Source organism: Sturnus vulgaris, chromosome 2 (assembly GCF_052056855.1).
Source record: "Sturnus vulgaris isolate bStuVul1 chromosome 2, bStuVul1.hap1, whole genome shotgun sequence".
Classification (NCBI taxonomy): Eukaryota; Metazoa; Chordata; class Aves; order Passeriformes; family Sturnidae; genus Sturnus; species Sturnus vulgaris.
In genome coordinates this window covers 52,277,212-52,297,110 of record NC_142244.1, presented here as the reverse complement: position 1 = coordinate 52,297,110, position 19,899 = coordinate 52,277,212, and the positions used below count along the sequence as shown (strand labels likewise).

The 19,899-nt window shown below is 38.7% G+C and overlaps 1 protein-coding gene across 1 annotated transcript in view; it reads right to left on the bottom strand.

Annotated features, from left to right (window-relative positions):
- Positions 1–18,849, bottom strand: part of BRCA2 (BRCA2 DNA repair associated) — a 41,314-nt gene extending 22,465 nt beyond the window's left edge. Inside the window, 11 exon segments of the mRNA XM_014889762.2 lie at positions 187–279; positions 1,462–6,258; positions 7,121–8,290; positions 11,760–11,874; positions 12,765–12,820; positions 14,380–14,491; positions 14,590–14,630; positions 14,736–14,788; positions 15,564–15,669; positions 17,546–17,791; positions 18,402–18,849. Of these exon segments, the coding sequence (XP_014745248.2) occupies positions 187–279; positions 1,462–6,258; positions 7,121–8,290; positions 11,760–11,874; positions 12,765–12,820; positions 14,380–14,491; positions 14,590–14,630; positions 14,736–14,788; positions 15,564–15,669; positions 17,546–17,791; positions 18,402–18,480 (6,868 nt within the window). The 5' untranslated portion in view covers positions 18,481–18,849.
- Positions 18,850–19,899: the final 1,050 nt, after the last annotated feature.

Sequence of the window (19,899 nt, the reverse complement as noted above, 5' to 3'; positions counted from 1 at the left end):
GGCATAAACACGATTTCAAGTCTGCAGAGACATTACCACAGCAGCTTTCCTGAATTTCCATGACGACATTTATATATGCAGTAGTTAAGCAAACTTATTAAATGTTAGGTTATTGGAAATGGAAGAATTCTCAAGATAACAGCCGACACTGGATTACTGCTTAGAATACAAGATTACTAAAATTACCATCAGGGGTGCTTTTTGAAGCTTTCAAAGACCTGGGGGAATTCTTTGTTCTATTAAATTCAAGCAGAAGTTGCCTCTTAATTGGAGGTTCACCTAGAATAAAACCACAGAGTTTTAAAAGTGATGTTCCTTTCAAGTTCAGTCTCTTATCAATTGGTACAATGTAACTGTAATTTCTAAATAAAACACTGAGGTCAGAGCAAGCAGAATTAGCAAGTTTTCAGGTCACATGTCTTAACTTTCAGACAGAGAGCCACTTCAACACAAATTGCAGAAGTTTCTGCTGTACAGAATGACTGCATAGTGTGTTACCAAGAGTGACAACAAAACCCCGCATGATGAAGTTATTAAACTTTCGTGACCAGCAATTCTTTTCCACCCAAAATTAAAGTCTGTAAGTCTGAAGCTACCAAACACCCTCAGCCTGCCTCACAAAGTGCATCACAGTGCACTCCAGCAGCACAGCTCTCACAGTGCACTTCACCTGCATCTCTCTTTGAACTTCCAGTAACTAAAGAGTCCCTCCAAACTTCTAAGAGCAGCTCATCTTTTACAGAAGGTGTAACTAAGGTCAGGGCTCAGCTGTGGCACAGCTGTTTCAAGTTGCATTGGTAAGAGTCCTGCCCTGGCTTTTGCCACCTAGCCAAACTTTCCAGCATCGACCTGTGCAGCCAGGCAGGGACTCTGCTGCAATCTCCCCTTCTGCAAGGAGTTTCCAGCTAGCCCAGGTGCCTGAACTGGTCTGGGTGCCTGTGCAAGCATCAAGTAACTACACTTCAGCTCCAGACAGATCAGTTTCAGAAGGCAAGAAACTGCTTTTAGACCAACAAATATTTTTCATATCAGACTAGCAATCTTGATACAAGCAAAACATTGTCCTCACCTACAATGCACAAGAAGGTGAAAATGGAAATACTGCTACTTATTTTTCAGTGAAATAAACACTAGATTTGTACAGAGCGGAAAAAAAGAAGGAAGTCTGCTCAGGGAGAAAAGAAGCAGCAGCTTTCTTCTGTAAGTTTATGGTAAAACAGCAAACCTGTACACCTTCAAAATTACTAATCACAAATTTAGCTTCTACTGTGCATACTTAAGCCTGGAAAGAGTAGATGAAGCACCCTGCAGCAAGAAGAGTTTTTGTCATTGACACCTAGAGAAAGAAACTGAAGTCTCTATGACCTAAAAATCAGCATGACATGCAAAAAAAACCCCAAAACATAAACCAATCACTATGCAGAAATACAGAGTTGAACATATGTAAAATAAGACACCTACCAAGTGAGTTGTTTTCTTCAAAGTGCCTCTTCCCAAAGGTCTTATTTTGGAAGTTTTTATCCAGTCTGCCACTGAAGGTCTGTGCAGCATTAATCTGTACTCCAGAACTCGAAAAACTGTCTTCCATGAAAGCTCTTGCACTTGCTACAGCCTCTGCTTCCAAGTAATTTTTTTGACTTTGGAGAAGGTTAGTATTAATTTCTGCTTTAGCAGTAGCACTGCATGAAATTGCTTCAGACTCTGGTTTTGACCCCAGATTCAGCTGCCCTCTTCCAAAAGACTCAGTTTCCTCTTGTTCAAAGTTATTTTTAAATGATGTTAACCGCTTGCTTTTCTGATTGTATGGTGTGTGCTCAGGAATTTTGACATCGTAAGTGCTTGGAAAATACTTCATTTCCTGAGAGCAGATGCTTTTAAAGTCAGAGTCTTGATTGCAGCTTTTTTCAGTTTTGAATTCTGAGATCACTTTATCTGTTAAAGATTTTAAATGTTGACCACTGTCTTTAATTGAACTAAGCTGATCTGTAGTGCAAAGCCCACTATTCAAAAAACAATCAGATTCTTCTAAAATTGCCTTTGCTTTTTCATAGGCATCTTTAGAAACTCTTACCCGCTTTCCACTAGCAGTGCTGAAGCCAAAAGCAGAATCTGGAATCAATTCAGGACTGGTATTTTCTTCCCCTTTTGATGACTCTACCTGCATTTTCGTAGCAAGTACTTCAGTGTGCATTTTAGACTTTTCAACATCTTTCTCAACTAAAAATGCTTCTTGTACACATGGTGAATGATTACCTTCCATTTCAGAAAAGAGTTGTCTAGCTTTCCTGAGTGACTCTTCTGAAAGCTGTACAGACTTTCCACTTGCCGTACTAAAAAATCCAAAATTGCTTGTAGAAGCATCTGATGGCTTTATCTGCTTATTTGGAACAAAGTGCCCTAAAAGCTTAATATTCTGCTCAAAAGATTGTTTCTGAGAATTTGAAATAGACTTTGCATCTGCAGATGTGTTTCTTTCTTGGTGACTGTCTTCATCAGCACTTGCATTTACTTTAATAAATTGGGATGTGGCTGAATTAACCTCTTCACTTGTTATAGCATTAAAAAATTCATCAGAATTAGGACACTCAGTGTGAAGGACTACAGATGAATTTCTAGCAATTTCTGTTTGATTCATTCCTGAGTCAGGCTCAATTTCATATTTTACAGCTTCACTGCAGTCTTGAAATATTTGTCTGACTCTTGCTAATGCACTTTCTGAAACAGACACAGCTCTCCCTTTTGCTGTGCTAAACACAGTTTGTTTCAGATCACCCCTTTGTTTTTCAGCCTTAAGTGTTATTTCTTTTAACCTTTTCAAATTAGTTTCCTCTTCAGGAAGACTGACAAGTGATTGGTTTTGGCAAGCACTAGCTATGGTGTCTGTGAAGCAATTTTTATCAGCAGCAGGTTCATTTAAATGCTCTAAACTGAATTCCTTACTGTCACCATTCATGTAAGAGCAGCTGCTTTTTGAATCTAAGAGGAGTGATTGATCAGCGTTATTATTGCTCTCCTCAACAAATAAACCATTTTTTTTATCTCCAGGCACACAGTTATCTTCGAGGCCATGTGGTACCTTCATTAAGTGTGGAGATGCAGCAGAGTGCACAGGAAAATCATCCGTGTTTTCTGAATCATCCCTCTTTCTGGGTGAGTAGTCCACCTTTTTCTTTGCAAGGAATCTTCCACCTTCAGACAAATGAGTTGTACTTAAAGCATCACTCTTCTGTCCTGTAAGGGATTCCAATGCTGGAATTCCAGGTCTGACATCAGCTTTTTTATGTTCATGTGAAGTCACCAAACTCCCTTCACAAGTTTCACCTAGATCAACAAATGTATCTACTTTAGCAGGATCAAGAATCACAACATGTTTAATAGGACTGCTCTCTATTGCCTGATTAAACTGATCTCCAAGCTCTTCAGGAACAAGCTTTTCATCAAAATTGAGTTTTTCTGAGTCACTCTGAGCAATACTTTCAATACATAAATCATAGTCTTTAACACAGTTCTTGCCATATTTCCTTTTCTTGATGAGGTTCTCAAAATTGTCATTATGTTCCTTTCCTACATCAACATCTGCGAAAAACTGTTCTGCTTTAGCCAAAAATCCATCTGCAATTGCTATTTTCTTGCCACTAGCAGTATGAAAACCAGTCAGGTAACTCCCTTCCACTTCATTTTTCCCCACATTTACCTCTTGTTTGAGAGGTATTTGAAAATGATGGTGAGAACCTATTTCTACTCTGCTTTCATTCACTAGCAGATCCTTATCATGAGTGGTGTCTTCTTCCATATTTTTACAATTTGTTTTTTCTTTATCAGAGTTCTCCGAAACACTTACATCTCCTTCTCCACACTGTACACTGAACAAGGGCAGAGAATGATCCAAAGCTGCATCAGGAATGGAAATATCACCAACAGCTGGAATCTGAAGCTTTGGTGACAAACATTCACCTTCCTTTCTGTCTTCTCCTTTCTGCCTAGGAGACTGGTTTTCCATTTCATATGACATAATTAAACTGTGTTCTTCTGCAGTCATAACAGCATCTTCTAGACATGTTACATCTAATGAGTGGTCTTGCAAATTGCCTTCACCATCTCCTTGATTTAAAATTTGTTTGGAAGTTTTGTAATTCTGCTTACGATCTTTAGTGGACAATAGGCTGTTGAGAATGTTAACACTAGTGAAGTTAACATTATCAGTATTATTTACCGATATTTTTGTCTTATTTTCCCTATTTTCCTTGAATGCTGTACTAGTATTTTCCTCATTTTTATTCTGTGCATGGCAGGAAACAGAACCTGTGTGGGAAGCACCATTCACACTTTGGAAATCTGAAACACGAACAGTTTTTTCTTTGCTTTCTTTTGTCAGGCATCTGGAAAAAATACTGTTAGAAGACATAGATCCATTTGAATTGTGACATCTAGTACCAGTTTCAGAAGATTTGAACAAATAGTTATCATCATCCAAGTCTCTGAAGAGCTCTGCAGATCTACTCAAAGCTGCCTTCGAAATATTAATTTTTTTACCTCCAGCTGAAGTAAAGCCTATGAAATTAGAAAAGCTGTCCTGCTTAGCTGTGGGAAAGCCCTCATCAGATCTTCTACTTTCATTTATGTCTAAGTCAGTAAAAGTAACCTTTTTGTCATTTTTGTGGAAAAACACTGCATTTTCTTTTTCATTTTCCACGAATTCAGAGTCTTCATTTGTGTCCTCCTCCTGAGTACGATACTTGTCATTTTTTACTTGATTTTCTGATTTAAAAGTGCTACAAACCCCCACATCTTTCCTTATTTCAGAAATGTTGTCTACATTCTTTGTTACATGTGTTTCTACAGTTCCTAATTTTTCCAAGCAGTGACTTTGTATTGTGTTATTTTGCTTTCTAAACTGTGTAAATTCAAACTGACTACCTGTTTCTTCCAAGATACTAGAAAGTTCAGCAATTTCAGCTTCCTGGCTTGCTGTCAAGGTTTGATTTGCTTCTTGAAAGGCTTGTGGAGTTGTAGGAAAGATTTTACACAAGCCAACTTTATGTGGAGGAAACTGTGTATGCTTGGGCTCAAGAAAACTTGCCTGTGAATCTGAAGAATCAGATAAATTACTTCCCAACTTGCTTTTTGAACCTGAGAATAACATATTTTCCTTTTTAACCTGATGTGGAAAGTTACTGACTCTTTCCATGGAAGAGGCTTCAAAGCATTCATTTTCAATATCCTTGAACAGCATTCTGCCTTTTGCTATACTAGCTTCAGAGAATTTAATCTGCTTATTGGAAGCAGTCTGAAAGCCACTGAAGCCCAGATTCAAATTGCACGCATTAAGATTCATTGATGATTCCCCTTTATGCTTTAGGTTCTTGTTTGGCTTTTTGCTGGAACACGTGGGTGCTACTTGTTTATCTTCCACAGAAATGACTTCATTTAAAGAACTATTATCTACACAATCTAATAATTCTTTAGAAATGTCGGCAGCTACATTACTGAATGCAGCTGCTTGAGGGCTTTTGCTGTTTCCAGCTGGCTTTGAGTCTTCATTGTTGGCTACATCCTCTGAAAAGGCACCTGCATCTGTTTTCTCCCCTTGTTTTAATGCAGTATTGTCATATTCTGAGCAGTTTATTCCCAAGGTTCTGTGTAATTCTCTACGGTCAATTCCTGACCTCTGGTCTGTAGCATGCCTTTTACTGGGTGATAATTTATTGCAACAATCACTATTGACTCCAGTTATGCCCAAGTTGATCTGACACAATGCAAAATGGGAACTGATGTTTGTCACAGATGTAGAGTCACCCTGAATATCAACCAAGACTTCCCTGTCCCTGTGAGAAGAGTCAAGCTCTTTCAGGCTCTGAGGTACAGCAGCTCCATCATTCACGTTAGCACTCACGTTCTTATCTTCTTTACCTTTCTCTAAAGCACAGGTTGTTTTAGGGAGAAATCTGGAACGCTTTCTTGCCATTAGGCATGCTGAAGTCAGAACTTTACGTTTTATATTTGAAATAATCTCACTATTTAAAGAATTTGTTGTGTCTTCTTTCAGTGTATTAGATACTGCTAAGCATTTTACTGACGTAGCAGGTTGATCCTCTCTTGCATTTTCTCCCAAGTCTCTCAGGTCTTGTTGTTTCAGCCTATCACTGAAGGAATTATTGGGTGAGTTATCCATTATATCCATTTTTAAAGTAGAAGTGCTGAAGTTCTCTGTCCTGATATTTGATTCCAAATGATTTCCCTCAACAGGAAGAAAGCGGTCTACAAGACAAGACATTACAGAGAAAAAGTGAATAAATTTATTCAAATAAATGTAGTTCAGATTTTAATAATTTTTTGGTTGATTAGATAATTTCTACACTAGCTTAACAGCGGAATCCAAAGTATCACTTTTGTTTTCAAATGCAAATGCCTTGACAAGGCTGGAGTTCTGTTTAACCTAATTATATTCTAACAGCCAGAAACAAAAGATTTGGCTGCAGTTAATGCTACCAAGTAAGAATCAGTAAATAAATTTTTAGTTGTAATGAAATTTCAAAAATGTGCTTCAACTCCTTGTGTCTCCACATAAGGATTTGTTTCAAATTTAAAGTACTTCAACTCCTAATATAAAGTAATTCTTCTAGCAAGAACAACATCCTCTAAAAATAGAAGCATGTGCTTGCTTTAATTATATTGTTTTTTACAATACTTTGTGCTTTTAGAAGAAAGAGACGTACAGTCTCAAAGCACCTAATTCTATAAAAATAAGTATACAACTTTAACATTCTTTATGATCACTTAGAAGTCACCAACTCAGACAAAATGGCCCTTGACACTATGGATGTAAAAGCAGCCTTGACAAAGGTAACTAAGCTTGTCAATTAGAATAGAATAATGGCTCAGGGTGGAAGTTTCTATTCCAGAAACTAACCTGTTAGGAAAAAAAGTTAGCACAAGATTACTTGAAAATGATGCTATCCTTATCACTGTATAACAGACCAATCCCATATGTTGATTCCAAATTGCCCAGCTACTTTTTCACAAACACAAGATTTTACATAATTTTATCTGAAACATTTACATGAAAGGCTCATAACAAATAATGAATCCTCCACAAATGATGAAAAGCTTAATAATATACCTTGCTCAACATTACTGGCCACCAGACAGCCTCTAAATTCGTATGAATCAGATTCCAAATGTGGAAATTCAGTGTGAATAGGTGATTCAGAGGTTACTTCTTTCTGTATTTTTTCTTCTTGATATGGTAAAGTATTATTTATTCTATAAATAAATTTCTTAGATCTCTTTCTCAAGCTGGGTAACATCTTCAGTTTTTTAAAGCCAGACTTTATAAGAGTATTTTCACTATTTATTAAATGTAGGTCATCACAGTTATCTGGAGATGTGGCACTACACCCAAGTGGGTGAGACAGAACATCAGTTACGACAGACTTAGAAGTTGCTTTTAAATGCTTGGAAAGGTTGCCACTGTCAACTACAGAATACTCTGTGACATTTGCATGTTCAGTTAAAAAAGAATTACAGTTTAAGGAGCTCATTTTGGAAACCTCAGCTGTACATCCTTTTACTAACTCTGGATCTTGAACGCTCAATGACACAGATTTTTCTGGAGTTATTTCCGATGTTGGATTGTTTTCCATTTCACAGCACTTTTCTGACAAATCAACACCGAAAAGCTTTTGTGCTTTTATCAAGCCTGAAGAGTTCAGTAAAGATGTCTCCACAGCATCATCCTTGGCTACTAGTAATGTCTTTTCTTCTAAATTTTCCTCCCTATGTAAGTTGGAGGGTGGAGAGCTATATACAGACATGTCCCGGTGAGTTACGTCAAGATCAGATAAGTTCAGTTGAGACCACTGGCTTGATGGAGACTGCACACCTTCTTCCACAGGTCTCTCGTTCTCAAAGGACTTGTGTTTTCTATAATCAAGCACATCTCCTGCCTTCGTAAGAGACTCCAGCTCTTTTTCATGTCCTATTAAACAGCCATCTTTACCATCCCCTGTATCTTCACTGGTGTTTTGGAGTAAAGAACCGTTCACCTGAGTACAGTGGCTGTTTTCAGTCCAGCTATTTGTTTTGACTTCCTGTGAAATACCATTCTTTCTTCCATTAGGCTGCTGAGAGGGAACATCCCCCTTTTTTTGTGTTTTATCTGGATTTATCTCATATTTCTCTACTGCATCCAGAGCATGTGGCATCAGCAGAAGAGTTCCACTGGACTCAGCTGGCATGATGTCCTCAAAGCTATCCATCTCACCCAGTAAGCCATCTAACACCTCCGACTCTAAAGAGTTTAGAGAAGATGGAGAGAGGAAAAGAAGTAAGAAAATAAGATTTAGGAAATAACTTGGGAACAGTATTGGTAAATAGAGCTTTCAATTTTGTAGTTACTTTTACTTATTACCTTTACTCGGGAGTTGGTAAAGAAAAATGTAAGTAGCTGTTAGAGGAAACAGGAGGCAAAGGAAATACATGTAAATGCTCGGGCCTCCTAAGCTCTGTAGTGGTTAAAGCTGCCAAGATGCAACTTGTCTGTCTTAAAAGAGTATTCTTTCCCTCTACAGAGAATGAGTAGTAAATTTGACAAGATAAATATTTTATTTTCCAAAACTTATACCTGATGGTGGACACATTAAGAAGCTGCCTATTTATATCTATAACTGGCACCTAAAGAAACTGTTACATAAAGACTAATTTTTAAAATTGTCTTCTACTATAATATAGAATAGTTTAGCATCTACAAAGATTTAGAAATATTTTCAATCTTTTAATTGATTAGGAAGCTTTTAAGTAGTTCCATGATTGGCACAAATATTAGGAAAAATAACAAGAATTTTTTGTGCTTAGAAATAACATACAATGGGAGAAAAATAACCCAAACTCTACTTTGTAGAGCTTATACATATCAAATAAAAATATTACCTTCTGAAGTGAAACAGAAATTATGAAATGAGACCCACTTATCAGAACCATCCACATTAAAAAATAGGTTTCATTTACAGAGTACTTTTTAAGGCTTTTTCATATCACAGAAATCATAATAAATGATTAATAATAAATAAATAAAAGTATCTAGAAAACATCACAGTCCTCTGTTTTCCTTAGGCCCTTCCTCTAAAAACAGCTTTATCCATTAACTTTTTTTAGGTACAATTTCTTAACTTACAACCTGTTGGGGGTTGAATGCTTCGCTTTTCTTTCTGTGGAATTTCTCCCATTGTTATGCTAAGTAATTGTGGCTACACCTTAAAACGACAGATAATGTTCTCTCGTAGGGGGGTGGCTGGAGGGGGAGGGGGGGGGAATCGGAAAAGGAAAGGTGGGATAGGGGGGTCTGGAGCGGGGAACTCGCTCTCTCGCTTGGCCCCTGGAGTGGGAAGACAACCTGGGCTCTGCTCTGGCATCTTCCCCTGCCATCCCAGCGCTGAGATCCACGCTCCTTGCCTTTGGACATCGCTCTGCTGCTCTCCTAGCTCACCCTACTACCTCCGGACACTCTGCTGAGCACCACGACCGACACCGTGAGGGGGGAGTAACTTTCCCCATCCCCGCTCACCCCTGGGCCGCGGCCGCCATCACCCAGCCCTCTTCAACTGCGCGGGACCTGCCCTGCCCCCACAGCACCGGTAACAGCACAGGGAGACGGCCTGCGGCCAGAAGGGACTGGAGCGGAGCTAGACTGTTCTGTTCTGTTGCCAATTTTTATAGCTGTTGTTGTTTTTTCTGCTTTGTTAAATACCAGTAAAGAACTGTTATTCTCATCCCCATATCTCCTGCCTGAAGGTGTCTGAATTGGACCTAAAATAATTAAAAGGGAGGGGGGTTGCACTCTGCATCGCAGAAAAGGGGCTCCTGCCTTTCCTTAGACCATACCTGTCTTTCAAACCAAGACACAACCCTATAACTTTCCCTACTAGAACTTTTAAATAGTGTAATATCCAAAAGATTTTCCATTTGGAAGTCCATAGAAGATTTCTCAGTACTTGGTCACACACAACCAATTATATGCAATACATCCACTGTAGACTCATGCTCATGTTGTAGGCATAGAAAGTTACTCATTCTCTTTACTTTCTATTTTTTGCCTGAGTGATAAATGAGATATCAAAAAAAAGAAACTGTAACATTACAGATTGAGCGTACAGGCACTTTACTAAAGTAGGCTCCTCTGCAGCAACTTCTGTGTCCACATCCTTTCAACCTGTGGTAACTTATCAGTAGAGCCTTCTAAAAAGACACAGCTTATTTGTCTTTACTTAATCAAGAGATATTACTTTTTAGGATTAAAGAAAACAAGGATTATCTGAAAGACTGTACAGATATAGTCTGTAAACTTAATAATCTCATGCCAGGGAAAAAAAAATCAGGGGAATTAATTTTGACTTCTAAACTCACTGGGGGGTGATATTATTTGATGATTTGATATCTTATGATCTTATTTTCTTTACTGAAACAAAATGTGTACCTAGTAAAACTTATTGTACTTATGATCATATAGCAGAGAAAACCAACATCTGAAAGCTACAAATGTGGAGCTGTCCTTTTTTTACATGGCATCTTCAGATGCCGAATTAACTATTACTAAAAAAGGAAGACATAGGAAAAGGGAAACATTTGCAAGTAATTTTGAACTCTAAGACAAACGGTCATCTTCTCCCTCTTATTGTTTTAACTGATCTTCTCTACTGTAGTATGCAATGCAATAGGACCTACTGGAACACAGACCAAGACCAACTAATTTGTCCTTAATTTCTAAAAGTATTTTGTTAATTACAGATTACTTGAATACATTTACTACTAAACACATTATTTCAGCACATTTGAACCTACAGTATCAAAACAGCAGGCCTGTATCACTGCAAGGAACAATGCTTCCTGATACTAGCATTCTCAGTCCTCCTTTTCTAAAATGATGCTTTCACAATTCTTACATGTAGCACCAAACATTATTTTTAGGGCAGGCCATTAAATTCAGATAAGGAGACATAAAATGCTAAGGATATACTGTCCTGTCTTGCCAGAGTGAATCCCTACAACACCCTTTTACACCCATGTATGCTGAACGAATTTCGGGTAATAATCTCCCCTTCTGCCATCATTTCTCAACTAAAATCAAAAAACCTCTCACCGGAATTTACACTTTTGCTTGTTCACTAACATGATCTAAAAACACAGAATAAAAACATTCTTCCCCTTGTCTTGTGTATTTTCTGCATTCATTAAAAAAATATCCAAACCATTATTTTTCCAAAAGGATTTGTCACATTTAGAGCTACCTATTATGAACAGGTGAAATAAGTGAAGAAACAACACAGCAAGATCAAAAAACAAGCTCACCATAGAATAGTGAGTGTTGGAATGAAATTTCATTAAAAAGTCAAGGCTGTTCAATAGCTAGAAGCAGTAGTCTTGCTCCCCCTTGAGCCTGTACCATTTTTCTGTCTCAGCTCTCACACAGTCCCACCTCTCCAGCTGCAGTGAACACACTTCACAGTACTAACATGGGTGTTGTCCAGTGACAACATAACCTGACTTTCCTGGCTTAACCAGGACACTGATCTAATTCTCACTGACATAACAGACACTCCCGCTTTTAAGGCTAGAATAATTTTACAAAATTGAATCAATTCAGGGACTGAGAGTACACAGCTGGCAGAACAATCCAGCCATAACAACAGCCCAAAACATAGAATGTAGTTTTATCCTCAGTCTTGCTTCACCAAATGCTCATTAGGTAAAGCATCAATGCGTACCCAAATCTTTGATGTCATCTTCAGCATTTAGCTTTACTGTCTCTGGTACAGACAGCATACTTGCGTGACTTATTCCAGGACATTTATCACGCTTGGAAAAACAGTTGTGCAAAATCTGTAAACCAAAGACAAAAGCTGTTATATTAGGTACTAGTAAGTGTCACTTTAACAATCAAGGACAGAACTCTAAACATCTACTGCAGTGCCTGACTAATGCTCCATCTCCCAAAATGAAAGGTAACATTTTCACAGGTTTAGGTGAAAAACAAGCAAGCAGATAATCCCCATTTTTGATGCAAATCAGGTTCTGCTCTCAAGTCACCTTAAGGGCAGTAAATGGGTTCAGCAGTTCACTGTAATCTCCTCAAAAAGGGAACAAAGGAGATACGAGGAAGGACAAAGACATTTTGCTTATTTTCACTTGTAACGGTTTGTTAACTGTGAAGTTTCAGGTCGTTAAGGATCAAACTTAAATTTGTAATTGAATCTTTTTAGTACCGTCCTTGGTTTTCAGTCTCAATGTTTCAGCTTTCATTTACACAGAGTCAAATTCCAAATATGCAAGAACTCTCCCTATCACTATCAAAGGACTGAAATTAATACTCAATTTAAACTCTAGATTGAAGCGGTTGAGAGCAAGAAGTTATTCCCAAAGAATAACTTTCAAAAGTTTGATGGAAGTGTGAAAAAAAGAGACAAACCAAGTAACATAATTCCTTGGTTTGATTTCTCTCTGAGTAATACTGAGTGCTGCTGAAGCCAAGTGGTTTGGGGGGCAGGGACTGCTTTGGGTTTTTTTAATAAACCTCCGAGAGGGTTATTTGTGAGAACACATTCTACAATCATGTATTGCAAATTTAGTCTCGTAAGCAGTAACTTTTTTAAAAACAGGAGCGCTTAAAATGAAAACGACCGAATTTTTTATTCTTGGCTCAATGAATATAAACATGTAACCAAATAGCTTAACTGAAATTAAGGAACAGCAGGGCTCTTAAAACTACTTACTGTATCAGCCCCTCCATCCTGTCGCCTTGCTTCAGAAATAGAATCATTCTCCCTAGCTTTAGAAGAAAGACAGACAAGTCAATTTATTTTCTCCTAAGTGTTCTACTGAGTGTGTTCAAATACAGCTGTGTTTTGGAAGGGTTTTCATTGGATTATTTTAAATTCCACTCAAATATGTAAATAAACTACTAAAAATTAAAAGTTTTAAATAAAAAGTCATACAGATCAGGCTGAAAGACAGTGTACAAAAGCAGTTTTGTAACAGCACAAACCACCCCAATTCACAGGTTATGGTTTCTGCTACGTTTCCAGTGACCACCAGTTACCACCTTTAAACAGCAATGTCATTCCTCTTTCAAGCAATTATTAATTTTTTTCTGTCCAAAGACCTGGATGAGATCCTCAAGCTTTTCAGGAATTTGGGGTTTTTCCCCACTTCCTCCCAAAACAGCAATACTATCTTCACTTTTGTCACAAAAGGAGAAAGTGAACCCTCTTTATAAAATGCCTGAAGAGCAGTATATTAAAATGTTCTATAGATGTGGCATCTAGGTTCTGTGTAGCAGCTCTTTCTTTTCACAGGTGTCAGAAGGCAGAGTATAATATCACTATTATAAAATACTAGGCTTATCCAGGACATGGGAGAATGAGAGCTCAAGCCACAGCTCATCTCCCAGAACATTATCATTAAGGTCCGGATACTTCTCCCAGGCCTTCTTTTCAGCTCACACCTTTCTGGATCAAAGAACACCCAAAATGGCACAACTCAATAGCCCTACATCCCAAAAGAGATTCCCAGACCTAGGTTCATTCCTAATATGCGTTATATGCTCTACACAGTGGTAGTTTTACAACATGAAAAAGAGCAATATCAGAAGATAAGGAGACACACCCAGGTCTTCCCATTTTCTTAAGAATTTTCATCAACAAATTGATTTTCATCTCAAATCATACAGTCAGATTTCATTTTGCTTATCATACGCTAATGAAATCTCACTTTCACCAACACCTTAGGTTGAGGCTTGATGTTTATCATCACTGTTGATTACCACTGCAGCAATTATCACTCACTCATTCTCATTCACAGCTCTGCTGACACAGCTGTTTGTACAGCTGTGCAGTAAATCAGCTCCAGGCATTGCCCCGTCCAAACAACCCAGGAAATATGAACCCAGGAGCTCGAGTCTTAAATTGGATGAGTATCCCAGTCAGTCTCATTGCATTGCTACGATGGCAGGCACAGTGAGAGTGGTTAAGAATGCTGAAGACAACATGGCTGCAGGGAGGATTACTCAGCAGGCCACCTTCTTACACTTCATAAACAAACCCATTTAACTTAGCCCAATAGTTTCTAGTTTTGTGGTAGGGCAAAGCAAATTTATCTAATCCTCCTTCTATGCTTTGCTATGTTATTTCCAAATTTGTATTTCCTAACCCCTCAGACAAAGGAAGAAAATTTCTGTTTAGGGCTGCATTATCTAAAGGCATCCACTAATAATCACTATAAGAATTTTGTCTTTGTTTAGTTAAAAAGCAAGCAGTTCATACTGAGTGAACTTCCAGTATCAAAACCAGAAGTTTTAAACCCTTAGCAATTGCTCATTTTTAGAAATACCTATTATCACTGTTTCACCAAGGGTAGGAGGTGTGGCTAATGAACTTGACCACGACATATCTGGATCCACTTCTGCTCCCAGACTTTCAGAAATACATTTTGGAGTTCTGACCTAGAAATACATTTAACAATCATATATATAATTTCTATGCCAAATTCTAAATGTATAACTCAGGAAAAGGAAACAAAACGCATGAATAAAATACATACCTCTGAAAGCTTTGGTGTGCAAAACAAGCTTCCATCTGGTCCTAAAAAACATTATGTAAAAAGAACATTAAACAGTAACTAAAAAAAGAACATTTTTATCTAGAGATGTAAAATATTTCATAGAACCAAAAAGCAAAAGTACAAACCAGGCATATTTTTTCTCTGAGGTGTTCTGTAAGTATTCCTTAAAATAGCTGGACTGCAAAACAAAATTAAAACCAAAATATTAATTTAACTTCTCAATTTCTTAAAATAATTGAATATTTAAAACATTACATATATTACCATCTCCATTATTTCTTTTCTTTGCACCTGGTTACTTCCCTGACTAGATAAAACGCAGAATCCTCCTAACCATCAGTCAGTATTTTAGACATTACCATAAGTCTACTATAAACTGTAAAATATTTATTTCAAGAAATATTTTCAGTGATGAATTGTCTGACAAGTGATAAATTTCAATGTAATCACACATTTTATAATACGCTGTATGAAACTAGGGAAATTGGCTTAACTCATTGCAATTAACTACTTTAACTCTTCTTATAATCAACATGAGTACTTTGATAAAATTTATCTGAAATACATTTAAGACATTTAAGTTTTAAAATCAAGGCTATTATTAAAAAAATCTCAGTTACTCTTTACTACTTGAGAAGTACATGATACATCACTACTACTCTTTCTTTGGATGTTTGGACTTGGAAAGATGAAATAATGTTAAAAAGCTATGTATTCCCGCTGTGAAAGAGTAGAAAAAATAGGAAGAAAGATCACCTAAAAGCAATAAATTTTCAAATTTAACCAGTGTTTTATTTTCAACTCATTTAGCAACCTACAAGTATCATAAACATATCAGACATACAATATTATTCACTACTCTGAAAGTTCAACAGTCAAATATGGTGGGTTAAATATTGCTTTTTGCTTAAGGTCCAGCTTATTTTCTATATGTGTTGACATATTTAGCATACCTAGCAGCGAGGCAGTTGTGGAAGGTACCAGGAGGAGAAGCAAGTATTTCATTTTCTTGGTCTATTTTTCTTCTTGTGTCACTTGGGCTTATCAAATTCTCTCTATCTGCAACACAGAATATAATAATCAGCACATATCTGCAGAACTCCAGGTAACAGTTTCAGATTTGGAGCTTAAAGCCAAGCTTTCAAAAAAACCCCAAACAAAAACAAAACAACAAACAAAACAACAAAAACCCAATCAACCAACAACAAACAAAAACCCCAATCCTAATTTCTCTTCTGTATTTTAAATATGTTCAAATTTTATATCCAAACAATGCTAAACTTGTTTCAAATGCACAGCCAAGAAGACCCTTCTTATGTCACTTTATTCACTTGGTATTAATCAAGTCACATATTCCATTTCAGTTTCAATGTACTGCATTGTGCCTTTCTTGTCATTGCAGAAGTAATTCTTAGTAAAAATTCAATACATCGAAACACAGGTTTGTGCAGCTTCCCCTCAAAATTACAAATAAGTCATACACTTATTGATTCAAATAAGCACCAAAAAGCAAAAATTATTTCGTCACTGTCACTGTCAGCTGCATCTATTTATTTGCAAAGCATCTCCAGGCACAAGACAGTGTTCCCACCAAAGTAGCAGAATCCTCTGAACAGTGAGACCCCTACACGGACAATCATCTACCAAAGAGAATTTCTACTCTGAAGTTTCCAAACAACCTCAGTATCAGAAATCACACTTTAGTTTGTGCATTTCTCTCTCTGCTTCTGAGTTCCTGAGCTCATATGCACAGCACAGGTGCATCCCAGTACCATAACAAGGTATGAAATTCAACAGCTCCCATCCAGGCTCTTGTGAAAACAAGAGCCATTTGAAAGAAAACAGAATATTTCAGGCAGTCACATGTGAACATGCAGAGCAAAACTGACCATTTTGAAATGAACAACCGTAAGGTTCCTTTCTTTGCCATTTATGAAACTGCCAAATGAAACTCCTGAAACCAGTAATTCTCTAGGGACTTAACACTGTAAAATACAAATAGCTACATATAAGTTCAGCAGGGAACTTCAGAAAAACAGAGTTACAATATTCCATGGAAGTACTGCTATAAAGTATACCTGAACTGCCGCACAACTCTAACCCTTCACAGAATTTGCTCAGGATCTAAGAACAATTCTGGTAATAAAGGGAGTGTTTGTCTGTAACCTGGTTAGAAAAGCTTATCAGAAGGACACAGACGCAGCAGTTGTACCAATCACATACTTCAGGAGTGGGATTAAATACTCTTCCATAAAAGAGATTCTTACATACAATCTGGCATACATTCTTTATAGAAAAGATTTTTCTTGCTGTCCTTTCTGTACAGAAAGGCAAAAGTGTGACAGAAAGGAGCAGAGTGATATGTACTCCCATGACGTACTTGGGATTTGGAAATAATGTATGAGAAGTACCTCATAAAATTACTTTTTTTTTTTCCAAATGGAAGTTTTTCTATAACTTACAATCTTAGTAACTCAAAGAGATCATGCTTCTAAAACTTTCCAAGAAAGGTTAAGGAGTCCCCTACAGATTACCTCACACTTCATCATGATAAGGATGATTCTCTCCCTTGAAAACCTTCAAAACTTTTGCATAAAACAAAAATGAGACTGCTATAAAAATTCACTCTGATTTGCAGTCAACAGTTTATACTAATAAGTTCATATCCCTTCATATTAATAGTTTGGACCACAACATGAATTTTTTGATTATTTTATTTTGAATGTTTGGACCACAACAGTATATTTTACATTGCTTATATATCACCATTTATCATAAGCTGAATTCACTATTAAGATTAATTCTTCATTTTTATAGATGATCTTCAGAAGACTACTAAAATAAGCTTCTTAGTCACACAATTCCTGCAGTAGCATTATCTATTACATTAATGATCAAGAGATGCAACAAAAGGTTAAAAAAAAAAGTTACTCACTTGTTCCTATTTTTTTCTGATCTGGCTCTTTTTCAGGAGAAGGTGGCAATACTGCATTTTGTTCTTTAAAGAGCAGTGGGGTTGATGCCAGCTGACTGTATGTAGAGGGTTTTGTCCTTGGAGTTTTAAAAGCTGTTTGATGAAGCCAGCCAGAGGGCCCATCAACCTCTCCGAACGATTTGGGCTCATATGGAGGTGCTTCTGCACTGAGCTCTTCAAACCAATTAAGACTGATAGGCCCTAAATCTACGAAGGAAAACATACAGAAAACCTCATGAAAAGGAAAAAGGTTCCTCCATGGAGGATGTGAAAATACAGCAGGCATTTAAATGCTAACAGCAAACCACATTGCTCCTTCCACTGCCATACTTCTGGTTTCTAGATGGCTTTGAACTCTGATAGCCACAAAACATAAATGGATGTCTGCCCAAAATTCTCAGACCATTAACAAAATAACCAAAGGAGCAGAAAAATGTCCAGTTTGTTTAAAATTACAAGTATACCCTGGCTTTTAGAGTCTCTCTTGGTTTTGCTCAGACTGGCAAGTTAAACAGGTTCCCTTTAAAATTACTAACTACCACAGGTGCCTTTAGCAAAAGATTAAGCTTGGTCTGCATGTGGATATGTATACAGGTGACAACTCTAAAAAAGCAAGTACAAAAAGTAACTAAGCATACATCATGGAAAAAAACTACAAATAAAAATGTGAAGAAATCTAGGTATTAGGAAATACAGGCTCAGGGTAAGAACAGCAGCTAAAAACTTGCATAAAGCTTTCCTGTGGAACATACAGCAAATGTGTTCAAAATATTGAAAGCAATCCTAGTAAGAATTATTTACTGTAGATAAGGTGTACCTGATTCACTGCAGTGTGCCTTAAATATTTCAAAGAAACTTGGTCTTTCCACAGGTTTGCAAGCCATTTTCTTATCCATTACATTACCAGAACAGTTGAAAAGCCTGAGAAGAAAAAGAACACACTTTCATGCACTGCTGCTTGAAAGTCTTAGGCCTGCTTTTCTGCATTTTGTGGTGTTCCACAGCCCAGCTTGTTTAGATTTGACTGTGATGTGAGCATTCAAACACCACACTGATGAACATGGTGGGAAAACAACAGACAAAGAGCACGGGGAATTGTACCAGAGATAATGAAAACACTCAGCAAACACAGGAGAAAACCAATATGGAATTGGCAGAACACTTCTGAGGTATTTTAAACAAAAATCAAAACCCCACACTCACTACAACGTGTTAGGATGAAATATGTACATCACATATATACTCTTTCAACCATTACAATTTACACCTCAAGAATTTGATTCAAAGTTGCTTTCAACTGGAGCAGACACTGTCAGTTTCACAGTTCTATTAAAAAACATGTATAAATAAGCCCACAGTGAGACTTCACCATTTAACACGTTTATCTCTTCCACAGTCATGGCAGTTTCCTACACGATGGCCGTGTTACACATGCTGCCTTACCAAAACCATGGGAAAAACGGGGGCTTTAAAATAGCGTACGAGCTGCAATAAGAGAGAATACCGAGGAACTTAACATTGCCTAAGAAGCACATTTTAAAAGTGCGATTTGACCAGTCCGCGCTGCTTTCCGTGAGGGGAAGCTCCTCCCGGGCAATGACCGCGCACGGAGCGCGGCCTGCGCAGCCCCGCCGGGTCACCGCGGGGTCACCGCGGGGTCAGCCCCAAATCCCCCTTCCCTACACCCAGTGACTGCAGAGCCCCGGCGGGCTGTGAGAAGAGGGAGAGTCCCCCGAGGGGCGGCAGGGACACCCCCCCGAGGGGCGGCAGGGGCACCCCCAGGGCACAGCGCAGCCCCGGCGCAGGGCCGAGCCACACGCGGCGCCGTTACCTGCCGGCGGCGCCTCGGGCGGGGCGGCGGCCGCAGCATCGCCTCACGCAGGGGAGGGGGCGGGCGGGGAGGGCAGGGAAGGCGGCGGGGGATCAGGGGGCAGCGCAGACCCCCAGCCCGGCCGCCCCGTTCGAAGCTTGGCGCCAACACAGCCCCGCGCCTGCGCAGCCGGAGCATCCGCCGCTCCCGCCCTCCGCCGCGGCACCTCCCGGCAAGGAGGCTGCGAGCCCGCCCCGCCTCGGCCTGCCCTGCTCGGGGCCCGGCACTGCGGCCGGGGGACGCGTGGTGCCCGCTGTAAGGGCTGTACCCCCGTGGCTGACTCCGCACAGTACAGAAAGGGAGCGTGCCCCGAGCCGGGATGGCCGCCAGCAGCCTCCCTCACGCGTGTAGAGGCGAGGGGATGAAGTACCACATCCGCGGCTGACATGACCCGCGTCGCTGGGCAACAGCAAACACCGACCTGCCGGGAAAGACTCTGGCAAGC